Consider the following 17428-nt stretch of genomic DNA (forward strand, 5'->3'; position numbering starts at 1 on the left):
AGTTTTGGAAAAATAAAACTGCATTGAGATCAAATGTATCACAGATGAGAAAACTCTTCTCCCACGGCTGGCCAATGGACTTCCTCTCATCACCATATTTGGTAGTGAGTAGAAACACCAACCGGATGCTTCACATTATACATCCGGTGAAATATCTGTCTCATTGTTCTATCTGTGGTGGTACACTGCCATGTTTGCGGAAGTATAATTTCAGTATTTTTCCCCTTCTCATTCTTCAGAAATTATTTAGCAACCTTTTTTTAAAACTTTATATTATAACTACATGTCCAGCCTTTATCGATTTCAAGAATAGTACGAAAGAAAAATGAATCTGCCAAAGGGGCCGGATTCTCTCTGTTTCGACAAGGACGTGTTTATGAAGGTAGTTAGCTAACAGTAGCTAAGATAATGTCACTTTTCCAAGCTAACGTTAGCTAGTATTACCATAGGTTAGCTAGCAGTGATCAGCCAAACTGGCTTCATTCTATGTTATCACATCTTGAAAAGACACGAATTATATATGCCTAAATTTGTCTCCTCATATTTACCTATCTACCTTCTTCATCAAACTGTTAATGCCCTATTAGAAATGGCAAGCAGCTAGCAAGTTAGTTTCTGCTGGACAGATTTTGCATAAGCATTGGCTAGCTAACTAGCTAACGTTAACTACATGATCAATCATGATACATGTTTTCTTCTTCATCTTCTGTTGCATTCAGGATGACTTCGACGTGGATCAGTTTGTTGCTGATTGCAGAAAGCATGTCCAGCTGGAGGAGATGCGCGAGGACCTTGAGATGTATTACAAACTGCTCAAAACAGCCATGGTGGAGCTGATCAACAAAGACTATGCAGACTTTGTCAACCTCTCCACCAATCTGGTAGGTTCCTATGGCTGTCAAGTCCAAGATGCTGCAGTGTCCCCCACCCATACGTGGCATTAATGGACGTTACAACCATGCATTTGTAGCCAAATAAGAAGATGGCAATCCTATTTTACAATGATGTCACTTGAAAGAAACTGGGAGCATCAGCAGAATCTGCTCAATATGGATGTAGCAATCTAAATGGGTGTGATGATGAGATGCCTGTTTGTTCTTCCAAACAGTTGCTCCAGCTAAGATCAGGACTTTTAAATGTCAAATAGGCCTAATAGCTACAGTAGTAGTTAGAGAATAATGGGCATACTTGATGTATCATCTATTTAGGTTGGAATGGACAAAGCCCTGAACCAGCTATCAGTGCCGCTGGGTCAGTTGCAGGAAGAGGTACTGGTATGTGCTCTGTTTGACTCTTTTTTTCCCCTTCATATTATGATACATTGATTTCACCTTCGTTGCTGTTGACTTGGTCACACACTTTGTCCCATTTATGTATGTTGTATCTTTCTCCCTTTATTTTTTTCAGAGCTTGAGAACATCTGTAAGTGAGGTGATCCAAGCCATTGACAACCAGCTATCAAAGCAAGATGACTTGCAAAACAAAAAGGTTTGTTAACCTGGATTTATACACTATATGACCAAAAGTATGTGTTTGACCTCTAGGTTTTATGGGTATTATGACTTATAACGTGGCACTCTCAAGGTTATACACTACAGGACGCAAAGTATGTGGACACCTGCTCGTTGAACATCTCATTCCAAAATCATGGGCGTTAATATGTATTTGGTCCCCCCCTTTGCTGCTATAACAGCCTCCACTCTTCTGGGAAGGCTTTCCACTAGATGTTGGAACATTGCTGCAGGGACTTGCTTCCATTCAGCGACAAGAGCATTAGTGAGTTCGGGCACTGATGTTGGGCGATTAGGCCTGGCTCGCAGTCGGCGTTCCAATTCATCCCAAAAGTGTCCAATGGGTTTGAGGTCAAGGCACTGTGCAGGCCAGTCAGTCATGTTCTTCCACACCGATCTCGACAAACCATTATTATATTTTTGTTGTTGTATTTTACCCCCTTTTTCTCCCCAATTTCGATCTTGTCTCATCGCTGCAACTCCCGAACGGGCTCGGGAGGTGAAGGTCGAGTCGTGTCCTCTGAAACATGACCCGCCAAACCGCGCGTCTTAACACCCGCCGACTTAACCCGGAAGCCAGTGTCGGAGGAAATGTGTCAGAGGAAACACCGTTCACCAGACAACCGAGGTCAGCCTGCAGGCACCGGGCCCACCACAAGGAGTCGCTAGTGCGCGATGAGCCAAGTAAAGCCCCCCTGGCCAAACCCTCCCCTAACCCAGATGACGCTGGGCCAATTGTGTACCGCCCTATGGAACTCCCGATCACGGCCAGTTGTGATACAGCCCGGGAGCGAACCCAAGTCTGTAGTGGCCCTTCTAGAACTGCGATGTAGTGCCTTAAACTGCTGCGCCACTCGGGAGGTCTCAACAAACTATTTCTGTATGGACTTCGCTTTGTGTTTAATGCTGAAACAGGAAAGGGCCTTCCCCAAACGGTTGCCACAAAGTTGGAAGCACAGAATCGTCTAGAATGTCGTTGTATGCTGTAGAGTTAAGATTTCCCTTCACTGGAACTAAGGGGCCTAGCCCGAACCATGAAAAACAGCCCCAGACCATTATTCCTCCTCCACCAAACAGTCCGTCGGACTGCCAGATAGTAAAGCGTGATTCATCACTCTAGAGACCGCATTTCCAATGGTGGTGAGCTTTACACCAGTCCAGCCGACGCTTGGCATTGCGCATAGTAATCTTAGGCTTGTGTGCGGCTGCTCGGCCATGGAAACCCATTTCATGAAGCTCCAGACGAACAGTTATTGTGCTGACGTCGCTTCCAGAGGCAGTTAGGAACTCGTTAGTGAGTGTTGCAACCGAGGACAGACTATTTTTATGCTTCAGCACTTGGTGGTCCCGTTCTGTGAGCTTGTGTGGCCTACCACTTCGCTGCTGAGCCGTTGTTGCTCCTACATGTTTCAACTTCACAATAACAGCACTTACAGTTGACCGGGACAGCTCTAGTAGGGCAAAAGTTTGACGAACTGACTTGTTGTAAAGGTGGCATCCTATGACAGTGCCACTTTGAAAGTCACTGAGCTTTTCAGTAAAGCCATTCTACTGCCAATGTTTGGCTATGGCGATTGCATGGCTGTGTGCTCGATTTTATACACCTGTCAGCAACGGGTGTGGTTGAAATAGCTGAATCCACTCATTTGAATGGGTGTCCACATACTTTTTTTAATATAGTGTATGTCTACCATTTCAGACATTTGTGTTTCTGTAAAATACAGTACATTTGTATGTGTGTAGCTGGATGCTAGAGATGAGTCTGTTTAAACTGTCATGTTTCTCATGTTTTTTTTGTTCCCCTATACAAGATGTGTGTCACAAGACTCATCCAAGTTGTTCGATCAGTAGAGAAGATTGAAAAAATCCTACATTCTCAGAACTCAAAAGACTCAACATCTCTTGAGATAAGCAGGTATGTAAAATAATGATTGCATCAGCTTTTTGCTGATATGACATATTATAGTTTCTCTACCATACGGATGCATCTAAGGTAATGATGAGGCAAGGTCACAGAAAGAAGCCATTACCCCATTTTTTAAAAGTAATTCTCCAGGGATGCATGGCTCTCGACCTTGGCTTCTCCCGAGTCTGTACGGGAGTTGACACGATGGGACAAGACTGTAACTACCAATTGGATATTATGAAATTGGGGAGAAAAAGGCGTAAAAAGTACAAAAAAAAGTGATGCTCCGGAACTTTTGTATAATTTAAACCAGTAGTTTTGAAAGTGATGCTCACTTGCCAAAACGGGTCCCCGTTTTTTTTTTGTGTGCTACTTCATTCAATTGTTCATAGATTATTTGGACGAATCAGGATTGGGCGAAGGCGGTGCGTAAACTGGTGCAGTGATTTTCAAGTCTGTGTACGGATGATAAACGTTTCCATTAGATTCCACAGCCACAAAGTCAAAATTGTCTATATCGAAAAAATTCATGAAAACCAAAATGTGCTTTTTGGCCATGATAAACACGGGCTAAATTAGTGTAAGGGAGGAGTTTGGCCGAAAGTTTTTCCGTTAGCGAGGGAGGAGACTCACAATTATTAACTGCATTTCCTCCAGAAGTAAAAAAAAATTGCTAACTTTTGCCAGATCATTTTACTTTTGTGTAACCGAGATTCAATTGTGTACTATGTTATCTGTTTCGTGTGATATGTTTACATCCTTCTTTTTTGGGCAGTTCTTATGATATGTTACGAATCCAATTCGTACAATATGTTACGAATTTGTTGTGCTTAAAATCCCGGACTGAAACTTTAATTTTGACCTTGCTTTTAATATTTTCTGAGAATATGGCATCCAGCCAGCATTTCAGGGCCTACCCCTATCCCTGTTTCTATGTCAGCTATATTCTTCATGTTTTGTACTCTATATATTGGTGTATGTTTCATTTTCTAAGTTTGCTGTTTCTTTTGCTTTGCAGTCCTCTCTTAGCTGGCCAGATTCTGGAGCGGATTGCCACAGAGTTCAACCAGCTGCAGTTCCATGCTGTCCAAAGCAAGGGCATGCCCCTGCTGGACAAAGTCAGGCCTGTAAGTCAAGTCGTATTATTCAACACTGACAGCACCATGGCATTTCTGGGGTTGATTTTCAGTACACAAACTAGATTAAGGTTAATGGTTGAAAATGGGCGTGCCTGCCCATTGTAAAGATTCCTTTACTGACACTGTGTCTGTGTACGATCTGTGTTGTAGCGTATTTCCGGCATCACGTCCATGCTACAGCAGTCTTTGGAGGGACTCCTTATACAGGGCCTCCAGACCTCCAATGTGGATATTGTGCGTCACTGCCTACGCACTTACGCCACCATCGACAAGACCAGGGACGCAGAGGCTCTGGTGGGACAAGTCCTGGTCAAGCCCTACATGGACGAGGTGAGGTTGTGTGGGAGCGGAACCGTCAGGATTAGGTCCTGTATGGCTCAGTTTGTCGAGCATGTAAGTCTGTAAGTCGCTTTGATTAAAAGCGTCTGCTAAATAGCATATAAAGAAGAGCGTTTAGGGCTGGTGTCCCATATCCAGATTAAGCCTACTCCTGGACTAACAATCATGATTTTTAATTGCTTGTAAATGCAGGCGTAAACTTAATCTGGTTTCTGGGACACTCTCTTGGTGTCCAGCTCACCAATATATTTACGAAATGATGCAGAAATGGACAATTCAAGAACTTAATGTACTGTGTTCTTCTTTAGAGATGAAGTCTATGCTTCCTCCTCGACATAAACAGTACTTCACATGACTATTTTGTTGTCAACAGGTCATCGTTGAACAGTTGGTCAAGTCCACCCCCAATGGCCTTCAAATAATGTACACCAAGCTCTTAGAGTTTGTGCCGCATCACTGTAGACTGCTGCGCGAGGTGACTGGAATGGCCATTTCAAGGTACCCGCCATAGCTGACCTGGAAGTCAAAGTTCCGAAGGCATTTCTCCCGACAGATATAAGAAAGTATATGGTAGAATGGCCATAAGGCGCTACAGAGGGTAGTGCGTACAGCCCAATACATCACTGGGGCCAAGCTTCCCGCCATCCAGGACCTATATACTAGGCGGTGTCAGAGGAAGGCCCAAAAAATTCTCCAAGACTCCAGTCACCCAAGTCATAAACTGTTTTCTCTGCTACTGCACCGGCAAGCGGTACCGGAGCGCCAAGTCTAGGTCCAAAAGGCTCCTTAACAGCTTCTACCTCCAAGCCATAAGACTGCTGAACTTTTAATCAAACGGCCACCCGGACTATTTGCATTTACTTTAGTTTATTTAGTAAATATTTTCTTAACTCTATTTTATTAAGACTGTATTGTTGGTTAATAAGGGCTTGTAAGTAAGCATTTCACAGCTCATGTCACAAATACAATTTGATTTGAGTTACATTCATAACCTATGAATTTCTTATTTGTTCTTTCTCATGTCTTTGCTTTCTGCTGTCTGTCCAGTGAAAAGGCAGACATAGTGCCTGGATACGACTTCTTGGTGAACTCCGTTTGGCCTGAAATCATCAAAGGTATCGACGAGAGAATCCCCTCTCTCTTCAACGCGGGCAACCCTGACACCTTTTATGAGGTACGCACTGTAACGACCCAATCTCGTTCTTCTGGCATCAAAGTAGTCCTATGGCATCATAACTGTCATATAAAACCTTTAGAAGCCTGTCTCTTTGACAGTGTTCAACAGAGCTTGGAAATACAATGGAAATAGTAATGGAAACACTGACTCTAACAAGTCCTACTCTCTACTAGTAGGAGAGGGAGACCAGATTCTCATTCGGTTCATGTCTGTATTTTGCAGAGGTACACAATCAGCATGGACTTTGTGAGGAAGTTTGATAGGCAGTGTGGCTCCCAAGCCAGTGTGAGGAGACTGAGAGCTCACGCCTCCTATCAGAGCTTCCACAACAAGTGGAACCTACCTGTCTACTTCCAGCTCCGGTGAGTAGCTGTGTGCTCCATGACCTTTGACTTCTGTGCATCCTGTACTGACCTTCTGTGCTTGATTTTGCACCCTTTAATTGTCACCTACCCTGCTGATGTCCAGTCATCCGTTTTACTTCCTGGATATTGTGCTGATATCATGTTACACATAGAGATAAGATGATGACAGTTACGGGTTATAAGTAACTGTGTCCAACACAAGGCTCCTGATTAATACTCCCTCTAAGGCAATATTGATCCTCTATAGAGTCAACGTGAAGGTTGTTGGACTCTCTGTGCCTTGCACTGTTTGTCAACCAGCCTTTGCACATTTCACAATGGAAAGTCTATCATGCTGCACATGCTTAAAATTGTGTTCTTTCAATTCCATCACAGCTGCATGTTGTGTAACGGCTGTTGCTATCAAGATTGTTTTGAGAATGCACTATGCTATTTATCTTTATTGTAAAGAATAATCATCATCCTTTTTTGCAATGCCATTTCTACAAAAATGGAGATTGGAATAATCATTTTAGAACTGTTTTGCTCAAAAAACAGCAAGCTAGCTTATACGTGTTTAACAGCGATGCATTGACTTGTTGTTCCCGATCTTTGTCACAGGTACAAGGAAATTGCTGCATGTTTAGAGAATGCTATTGCTGATGGGTTAGAGGCAGCACCAGGTTAGTAGCTATACTCAACTTTAATGTATGAATGGATAAGTTATATTTCATTAATCATTACCACAAAAGGCAATTTTACCTGCTGGCTTGTATTACCTGCTCCCTACACACTCTCCCCCCCTTACACACTCTATTCCTCAGCGGGCAGCTGCTACCACCTGCTGGTGTCCCAGGTGCTGTGGAACAGCTTGGTCAGGTGCTGGGCGGAAAAGGTCTACCTGCCCCCGCTGTCTCACCGCTTCTGGAAGCTCACCCTGCAGCTCATCTCACGCTACTCCAAGTTCCTCACTGAGGTACAGCTTCCAACATGGCAACCCAACTTTCCTCAAACAGGGCAACCCAACCTTCCTCCAACATGAAAACCCAGCCTTTCCACTATAATATTAATGCTAGTGTACATACTGTCTATGGATTCTGTGATACCCCTATTAATCTAGTGTTCAACGTAGCCTCAGCATATGTCAGTATCCCAGTGTTTTAAAGCAGCAGGCATGAAAATGTGAATACTATGAAAGGAAATGCTGGTCCTATTAAGTTGTCATGATTGGTGTTTCTGGACCCTGTCTCCTAGATGCTGACTAAATCTCCCTCTACGGAGGTCAGTAAAGACCCTGTGAGGCCCCTCCCCAGCTCCGCCTCCTCCACGTCCAGTCGCACCTCTCAGGATGATGGGGGCAGTGAGAGTGGCAGCCCAGCAACCCTATCTACCAAACAGCTGGTTTTTATAGCCTCCGATGTGGACAAACTACAGGACCAGGTAGTGATATGGACCAATCATGACCAAGATCCTGCAAAATAAGCCAATGAAGTTTTGTACTGTATTTTTAAATTTTATTTCACCATTATTTAACCAGGTAGGCTAGTTGAGAACAAGTTCTCATTTGCAACTGCGACCTGGCCAAGATAAAGCAAAGCAGTTCGACACATACAACAACACAGAGTTACACATGGAATAAACAAACATACAGTCAATAATACAGTAGAAAAATAAGTCTAGATACAGCATGTGCAAATGAGGTAGGATAAGGGAGTTAAGGCAATAAATAGGCCATGGTTGCGAAGTAATTACAATATACCAATTAAACACTGGAATGGTAGATGTCAGAAGATGAATGTGCAAGTAGAGATACTGGGATGCAAAGGAGCAAAATAAATAAATACAGTATGGGGATGAGGTAGTTGGATGGGCTATTTACAGATGGGTTATGTACAGGTGCAGTGATCTGTGAGCTGCTCTGACAGCTGGTGCTTAAAGCTAGTGAGGGATATGAGTCTCCAGCTTCAGTGATTTTTGCAGTTCGTTCTAGTCATTGGCAGCAGAGAACTGGAAGGAATGGCGGCCAAAGGAAGAATTGGCTTTGGGGGTGACCAGTGAGATATACCTACTGGAGCGTGTGCTACGGGTGGGTGCTGCTATGGTGACCAGTGAGCTGAGATAAGGCGGGTCTTTACCTAGCAGAGACTTGTAGATGACCTGGAGCCAGTGGATTTGGCGACGAGTATGAAGCGAGGGCCAGCCAACGAGAGCGTACAGGTCTCAGTGGTGGGTAGTATATGGGGCTTTGGTGACAAAACGGATGGCACTGTGATAGACTGCATTCAATTTGTTGAGTGGAGTGTTGGAGGCTATTTTATAGATGACATCGCCAAAATCGAGGATCGGTAGGATAGTCAGTTTTACGAGGTCAGTTTTACCTTCCAAGAAGACAAAAATAATTCACACATGTCTTAATAGATGTGGTTTTTAATTTTATGAATTACTTTTAGGGGTAGGCAACATTACATAGATATGCAATTGCATTAACCTTGTTATTTTTCCATCATTAGTTTTCTTTACCATTAAACATTTGCCTTTCTCACAGATTCCGGAACTTTCTAAAATGATTATGCAGAAACTGGAGGTCATTGGGTACAAAAACGTTGTAATTGTTGGAGGTATGTCGTCATCATCATGCTTGAAAGATTACATGCACAAACTGATATCTTGTTCCAAACAGTGTTCAATCATGATACTTATTCCATCAGCTGTTACTGTTCTCTTACTGCAAGTCAGTTGATATAGTGCCTTTTGATTGCCTTTTTGACAAGTGTCCTTCCATGCCCTGTGTTCTCTCCCCAGAGGCCCTAGAAGACTCCAAAGCCTCCCTGTCTGGCTGCATTCCCACCCTGAACAGCAAGATGACTCAGCATTTAACTGAGAGGTGCTTTCGCTTCCTGAAGAGTGCCTCTGAGGTCCCCCGACTATACCGCAGGACCAACAAAGTGAGAAGGCCTGCCCCTCAGGCGTCATCCTCCCAAGACAATGGAGCAGTGCTCTCATTAGGCTTCAATGTTACTGAGATGATTAGAGAACATCTTCTGTATAGTACCAAAATATTGAAAAGTGCACCACAGTCACAGCAGTCACAAGCTTGAAGATGTGTGCCTGTTCTTCATTTCCTGTATAGGAAGTTCCCTTCAGAGCTTCTGCCTACATGGACAACGCCCTGCGGCCGCTGCACCAGCTCCTGAGCGACTCCAAAGACATGGTGAAGCCCTCCATTGCCCAGGACTGGCTACGGATCACACTCAATGACTGCACTCACAGGTAGGGGGACTCTGCTGTCTGTTAGACTTCCTGTGTAGGAAAGTAGAGTATACTGTAAGAGATGGCTGGAGACCACTTCATGAATGGGAAAATGAGATCTTGTGAAGATAATTCTAGTCCACATATACAGCTTTCAATTTGAATGCTTGCCATAGTCTTTAGTCCTGGTATCGTGTTATAATAATATTTAATACAATTAAGTTGACTCTCTAGGGCCAATGCAGTGAGTCACAATGTTTTGTCCTAAGAATGGCACCACACAAGGACACAAACTAACAATTGAATTGAATTCAAGGGCAGTCAACCTCACAAACTTAAGTAGCTTTTTGGTCTGCTCCACCAAGCACAAAATACTAATTTTCCATCTTGACATTGGGCAGATATTTTGAAACCATATCAGAAGTTTTGAGTTCCGTAAAAAAAATGGAGGAAAGTTTAAAGAGACTGAAGCAAGCGAGGAAAACAGCAACCACCAACACGATAGGTACCACTGGAGGACCCACAGATGACAGCAAGATCCGCCTGCAGCTGGCCTTGGATGTGGAGTACCTGGGAGAGCAGGTAGGGTTCCCCCTGTTAGAGAACCCAAACTTATCTTGTAGTTGTCCTTTGACTATGTTATAGAAAGACAGTATATTGGTTTGAGTTAATGGGAAGGAAGGAAGGAAGGCAGGTCAGGAAAATCCCCAGAATGATTGTTGTGATGGTAAGCCTCTAATACCACAAAGACTCCAGCCACCCTAGCCATAGACTGTTCTCTCTGCTCCCGCACGACAAGCACTACCGGAGCGCCAAGTCTAGGTCCAAGAGGCTTCTAAACAGCTTCTACCCCCAAGCCATAAGACTCCTGAACATCTAAACAAATGGCTACCCAGACTATTTGAATTGCCTCCCCCCTCCTCTTTTACATTGCTGCTACTCTGTTATTATCTATGAATAGTCACTTTAATAACTCTACCTACATGCACATATTCAATCAAATTGTATTTGTCACATGCGCTGAATACAACAGGTGTAGACCTTCTTTTTTTGTTGTTAAGAATAAGAAATAAAGTAACAAATAATTAAAGAGCGGCAGTAAAATAACAATAGTGAGGCTATATACAGGGGGTACCTGTACAGAGTCGATGTTAGTCAAGGTAATTGAGGTAATATGTACATGTAGGTAGAGTTATTAAAGTGACTATGCATAGATAATAACAGAGTAGCAGCAGTGTAAAAGAGGAGGGGTATGCAAATAGTCTGGGTAGCCATTTGTTTAGATGTTCAGGAGTCTAATGGCTTGGGGGTAATATTACCTCGGCTAAGCACATTGACTCTGTACCGGTACCCCCTGTATATAGCCTCGCTATTGTTTTTTTACTGCTGCTCTTTAATTATTTGTAATTTTTATTTCTTACTTTTCTTTGGGTATTTTTCTTAAAACTGCATTGTTGGTTAAGGGCTTGTAAGTAAGCATTTCCCTGTGAGGTCTACCTGTTGTATTTGGCGTATGTGACGAATAAAATTTGATTTGATGTTTGTTTCCCATGACAGATTCAGAAGATGGGTCTGCAACCTGCCGACATCACCATGTTCTCAACACTAAATGACTTGGTCCAAGGAGCACAGGACGTGACTCCATCAGAGCAGGCTGGACCATAATCCTGCACCGATATGAATGTATCTGTATGCTTGTAGTTAGAAGGAAGAAAGCACAATGAGGGACTGGGGTCTTATTTATTTTGAACGCTAATCATATGAAAGATGGTATTGAAATCAAGAGAACTTCAACATTTTAATTTTCAATAGTAATTCAATATTTCCTACTGGCCACCTGACTGTTCATAACAGCAAATGTGTAATGTAATGTAATGTAATGGGGTCAAAGGGGGTTAACCCTAACCCTCTATGCCTGCCTGAGAATTCACTGTACGTTCAGTAATGCAAGTTATGTCATCATACAAAAGAAATACTGGCAAAAAGTAGACCAGGGCAGCTTCTTGATCTACCTTTTTAGTGAAGGATAAAGATATTATTCATTGTGAACAGAGTTGGTGAAGGATGAGATTGTACATTTTTAAATAAGGTGAATCAAAGTTGTAATAACCTTGGTAATAAAAGCTTTCGATCTTTGTATGTTGTTGTGTAAATGCGATTCCAGTTCAGCTGTTATGAGGGGTGACCTAATAAGGCATATCATAAAGCTCAGTGACATTCAGTTCATTTGCGAGACAGGGATCAGCCTTCATTATTTACAGTCTGGTTTTGCGAAAAGGTTTGTAATTATTAGTCCCATGTTATCTAAACCTTTAAGTCTCAGGAGAAATATAGTCACTAGCTGTTCCCTTTTTTTAAAGGATTTTTCAAGACAAATGGACAGTTCAACAATATTGAGAAACAATGTTTTATTCATGCAATCACAAATTGCAACTCTTAGCATAATAGAAATATACAAATTCAGACCTTTCAATAATCCTATCAACCATGTCTACCTTTATCATAGCAAACAGTAAGTACATTGCTGTAATTCTACAATGTATATTAGACACAAAGATCTGCATAATGTTAGATATTGGTGTCAGAGGAAGGCCCTAAAAATTGTCAAAGACTCCAGCCATCCTAGTCATAGACTGTTCTCTCTGCTACCGCATGGCAAGCGGTACCGGAGCGCCAAGTCTAGGTCCAATAGGCTTCTAAACAGCTTCTACCCCCAAGCCATAGGACTCCTGAACAGCAAGTCAAATCTGGCTACCCAGACTATTTGCATTGCCTGCCCCCCCCCCCCCCCCCACACACACACACACACACTGCTGCTACTCTCTTATCTATGCATAGTCACTTTAATAACTCTACCTACATGCAAATTGACTCTGTACTGGTACCCCCTGTATATAGCCCCGCTATTGTTATTTACTGCTGCTCTTTAATTATTTGTTATTCTTATCTCTTACTTTTTTAGGGATTTTCTTAAAACTGCATTGTTGGTTATGGGCTTGTAAGTAAGCATTTCACTGTAAGGTCTACACCTGTGGTATTTGACGCATGTGACAAATACAATTTTATTTGATTTGAATGTGCTCTATGTGAATACATTGCATCTTAATACAGTGTAATATTGTGTTTTTTCACAAACATGATACATGATTTATACAAGTTCTTAACTCCTGGAATAAATGATCATACTAGTAAGGGAACATGCAATATTGCATTGATATGTCAGTATAAACCCGCAAGTCTGCTGATCCAGGAGGCTTTCATGTGCATTCTTCTTCAGTTGGTCACAGATTTGTTATGTTGATGTAGAAGCCCTAAAGAGTCGGGTTTCTTATTTTTCCCAGCATGAGAATGGCATTGGAGTTTCCCTCTACAATAGCGAAGAAGAAAGGCCTGTTGACAGTGAATTTGAGGGGAACCCTTTCATCTTGGGTCTTGTCTTGAGTCTCGGCACCACTTTCAGACATCTCAAACATGACTTTGTTGAACACCTGGAAGAGATGCACTACTACAATGAGCTCCAAGTCCCCATTAGATTCAAACAAATTATTGCAAAAGACTATAGGAGTACTAGAGTACCAACAGTTTTTTCCCCCATTCTCTCTCTTTTGTCTATTTGCATTCACCACACATAGTAGGCTGCGATTTGTAAAGGTACTGTTTAGTATCTATTTGCTCCCTATCACAGGTTTATGTAAACATATTTTTGTTGTTCCTATACCACTAAAGGGAAAATCTAGATCGTACCTTATCAACACTGAACGGCTTCTTACTGCTGAGTCTCTCAAACTCAGCATCTGAACCCAGCAGACTTTTCTCAATCTCAGCTGCCATGTCAAAGAGCAATGACCTTAGGTCAGTCAAGGCTGTCATGGAGAACTTGGGCAGAGACAGTTCCAGGAACCTACAGGGGAAACAACAGACCAGTTTGCACAGTGCTTATTTCTGTCCCTATTCCTGATAGCTGCTACAGTACATGTTCCATTAAAGCTGGAATCCTTAGTTGCTACATCCATTTTTGGACTTATAAATTAATTATATATACCCATTGATTCTTGAAGAATATAACTTAGAAATGCCTCATGAGCTTAGTTCAACTGTCATACCCCATCAGAATCCAAAATATAAGCTTATTTTACTCCATTGGTTGCAAACAATGTAATTATAAACAAACATTGTATGGCCTCAAACCTTGGTTAAAATTTTAAAGTTGATATAATGGATGGTCAGTCCTTGCATCCATTGCTCTGTCTGTGAATTTGAGAGTGATAACTTTTCTCCAGGCCCACACTTCTGCTTTTTACCAAAACACAGGCTGGGTGACGGCTTTGTTATTGTTTCAATTAAGGATTCTACTTTTAAGATAGCTTACTATTGATTGATTGATTTGTCTTTCCACAAATCTTTGTGGCGCAAAGTGTGAAGTGGTGTCAGTTGTCAAGAAATAGACTTTCTCCTCTGGACAGAAATATATTGAGCTCCAATATTTCAGTAATAGTTATCAATGTTTAATGCAGCACATTATACAGCACTTGTAGGTGTCATCATAGATAACATAAATCTGTCAGAAACATTGCAAGATGTAGCTCAGATATTTTCTGACTTACCCCTCCTTCAGATGCCTGTGCCAGCCAGAGATGATGTCTGACTGTAGTCGAGACTCCATGTCATGCAGGCTGCTCCCCTCGTGAGGCATTACCAGCAGCATGTAGGCACGTTTGCTCAGAGATAGTTTCACCACGGTGCACTTCCTGTCCTTATCATTCAGGTACTTGTAGGTACCTGTGTGGGTCATGAGAGGGACCATGACAGTTGTTGTCGCATCAACCTTGAACTCCTGCATGGTAGTTTTCTCTGTCTGGAACGCCTTCCTCCAGTTGCCTGAAAAAGTGGAAAAATAGCTTATGATGTGTATTTTGTAAAATTGTTTTTGTCTGCTGCTGCAATATTTTGACACTGCTATTGTACTGTATGTGTTTTTTGGCTTGTGTGAAAACTATGAGTGCTTACCTTTGAAATGGACAGAGCTGACAAACAGTAGATCTGTGGTTGAGCTAAGGTCCTTGAACAAGCTCGTGATTTTCCTGTCTGATGTCTTCTGGATGAAGTTGTTGACCTGGGTCTCAGCTTCCTGGGGTTGGGAGAAATCCACTGCTCTGATGTACGAGGTATCAGAGAAGTCTTGGGTGCCTTGGACAAAGTCCTTCGAGAGGTCAGCGCCCTTGCGAGCAAAGGCCCACACACGAGTGTTGATCTCATCCTTGGGCCCATCCACCAGGGAATTGATGTCCTGCAGAGTGCGAAGAACATTGTGGCCGTCCACTAAGGAGACACAGTCGTCTCTGTCCGTGTCCCTGTTCAGGCCCAGCAGCTGCTGGTAAGGGATGGCTGTTTTCTTGGAGGCCCCCAGGTACAAGGTGACCAGAGAGCCAAAGGTGTTCATGGGCGAGAGCAAGGTGTTGGAGTCCTTTTGCTTGCTGCTCAGAGTCTTGTACATCCGGAGGCCCAGAGAGTTGAGCAGCTCTGCCAGTACAGCAGTGCGTTGAGTGACGTTCTGTTTCAGTCTGTCAGTGCCTGGGAGGTCTCGAGTGTCAGGCACCACACTGTCATTGTTAATGGGGGTCAAAGGGACAGTCTCCAGAGGTTTGGTCACTTCAGTTTTGATGGTCTCACAGCTGACGTTCTCAGAGGCAAAGAGGTTAAACGGGTGGACATATACACGGTTCGCCAGGCCTACCGAGAGGCAGGAGAGCAGAAGGAGAGGGCAAAATATATGACGCATGTTTGTCTTTTTGGTCAGAAATTTCCTTTGAATTTTTCTGTGAAGAGATAGAAAAGGCTCATATGGTTTATTCTGTCAGTGCCTGTTACTATTTCAAGCCATGGCTTTGTTATCAATGTTTACCATCTCAAATCATGATTGACTGCCTGGAACATTGAGCTGAGTTCACTTGTCTAGAACACACCCCCGCAGATCAGGACACCAGATAGCATATGAACACGTCATAAGCCATTAAAAACATGTTTAGAAGGACAGGAAATTAGCTCTAAACAGAAACATTTTCTCTTAGCCTCATGGCAAAATGCGGGCTTGCTTGGACCTTGCGGGGGTCCAAGCGTGGGCAGCGAAACTGCACTACGCCACTGGCTGAGGTCTGTCTGTCAGTGATTGATTTATTTTGACTTTATCTGTCCTTTTCTTTTTGGATAGTGAATGGGATGCTGGCTCGCCTTCAGCTGCAGAGGTCAGTGGGTTAGAGGTTAGGCCATAGCAAGTACATAGGGAACTGACCACAAAGAAAAACAGCTTAGCCACTATCCAAACATACGTCCAACCCTAAATTCTGATAGTATAGATCTGCTAAGGGGAGCTAAGTAATATCTTGGCTTAGACAACTTTTACATCCCAGTAAGCAAAATGACATTGAAAATATATTTATTGTAGGTTCTGAATGAAAGTTGGAAATACATAAGAGTATTTTCCCTGCGTTGAAAATATGTATTTTTCAGACATTGAAAGGACATTTTCTGGACGTTGAAAATTTGTATTTTCCAGACATTGAAAGGACATTTTCTGGACGTTGAAAATATGTATTTTCCAACCGTTGAATTCAGGTTCATTTTCGGTTCCGATTTAAAGTTGAAAATAAGTATTTTCCAGATGTTGAAATCAGGTTCATTTTTGGTTCTAAATGAAAGTTGAAATAAAATCATTTACAGACTCGATTCTATGGCCAAATTTGAACTACACATACATTCTCAATAAGTAAGCAATATATCATAATAATATTTGTTCTATCCATGTAACATTCAACTGAAGATTTGCTCCCATCTATCACATGCATTTACATTACATTTTCTAAAGCTTTTAAAACTGGTGGCAATGATGTTCAACATAGTCCAACCTATAGAGTAAACCAACAGACCACTTCAACTACAATAACATTCTCAGTAATGGTTACAGAATTCCGGACCGGCCTTGATTTCAACATCCACCAACGTCTGGTCCGGACCGGCCTATATTTGGGCCAAACATAGATGTCCATAATCGGTCAAATTTGATCCGGTCTGGACGTGAACAAATCAGAACCAAACATAGACGTCTAAGTTTGGGCCAAATTAAGCCTGGTACAGACTGGACCAAACAAAAGACGTCGGCGTCAGTCCATGCTAAGTGGGATAGGCCTACTTATCCATAAATACCACTTTTTTCAAATGATCACTCCACTCCATATTGTTACATAAACATAACCAATGAAATGTACTTTATTATTTGTGTTGGATGACTACCAAATGATGAGAGTTCTGGAAGTACAGAACAAATACAAGAGCCTCCTCTTTCTGGGAATACATGGTCTGGATTAATTATTAGGTTTACAGTAAGCAAAGATATTGGGTAATAAAAAAAAAAAATTAAATGCTGAAATTCTCTTTTTTGTACACTATGTTTGAATGCTTCCCTTCTCCTTCCCTTTTCTTAAACAAGGTATACAATACGTTTCCAACAAATACAGTATTGTATGATAAAACCCAGAAGTGTTGCGAGAGTAAATCTCCTTGTTTTAATTTAAAACTTGAAGACATTCACTATCTTGATAAACAGAGGTCAATATTTTTTACATAGATTAAGACAAATCATATTCCCTCTCTCATGTCTCCTGAATCACAACTTTTTGACACACTATAAACTCAAATACTGTACTTCTGTACAAGTACATTGAAAGTGAATTGAGAAAGCTTTGCCTTACCTTGTGATGGCATGCTAT

General features: G+C 42.2%; 2 protein-coding genes across 3 annotated transcripts; one reads left to right on the forward strand and one right to left on the reverse strand.

The window, feature by feature from the left end:
- The first annotated feature begins 155 nt into the window (after positions 1 to 155).
- On the forward strand, positions 156 to 11802 carry LOC100194540 (component of oligomeric golgi complex 2). 2 transcript variants are annotated; one of them, XM_014178866.2, is made up of 18 exons: positions 156 to 382; positions 720 to 881; positions 1209 to 1268; positions 1408 to 1488; positions 3323 to 3426; positions 4436 to 4544; positions 4707 to 4886; positions 5269 to 5393; positions 5943 to 6069; positions 6295 to 6434; positions 7038 to 7099; positions 7241 to 7392; positions 7671 to 7856; positions 8962 to 9034; positions 9219 to 9361; positions 9547 to 9686; positions 10067 to 10247; positions 11223 to 11801. In XM_014178866.2, exons 1-18 carry the CDS (start codon positions 326 to 328, stop codon positions 11328 to 11330), a joined length of 2190 nt encoding a protein of 729 aa, XP_014034341.1. In that variant the 5' UTR covers positions 156 to 325; the 3' UTR covers positions 11331 to 11801. The 2 variants fall into 2 exon arrangements, with proteins under 2 accessions (XP_014034341.1, NP_001133098.1); NM_001139626.1 differs by having other exon boundaries at positions 188 to 382; positions 1209 to 1274; positions 11223 to 11802.
- Positions 11803 to 12058: 256 nt separating this feature from the next.
- Positions 12059 to 17428, reverse strand: agt (angiotensinogen). Its single transcript, NM_001140446.1, has 5 exons — positions 17411 to 17428; positions 14673 to 15481; positions 14270 to 14543; positions 13410 to 13566; positions 12059 to 13153 (listed from the first exon to the last, which is right to left on the reverse strand). The coding sequence occupies exons 2-5, from the start codon at positions 15442 to 15444 to the stop codon at positions 12977 to 12979; spliced, it is 1380 nt and encodes a 459-aa protein (NP_001133918.1). The 5' UTR covers positions 15445 to 15481; positions 17411 to 17428; the 3' UTR covers positions 12059 to 12976.

Source organism: Salmo salar, chromosome ssa28, assembly GCF_905237065.1.
Source record: "Salmo salar chromosome ssa28, Ssal_v3.1, whole genome shotgun sequence".
Lineage (NCBI taxonomy): Eukaryota > Metazoa > Chordata > Actinopteri > Salmoniformes > Salmonidae > Salmo > Salmo salar.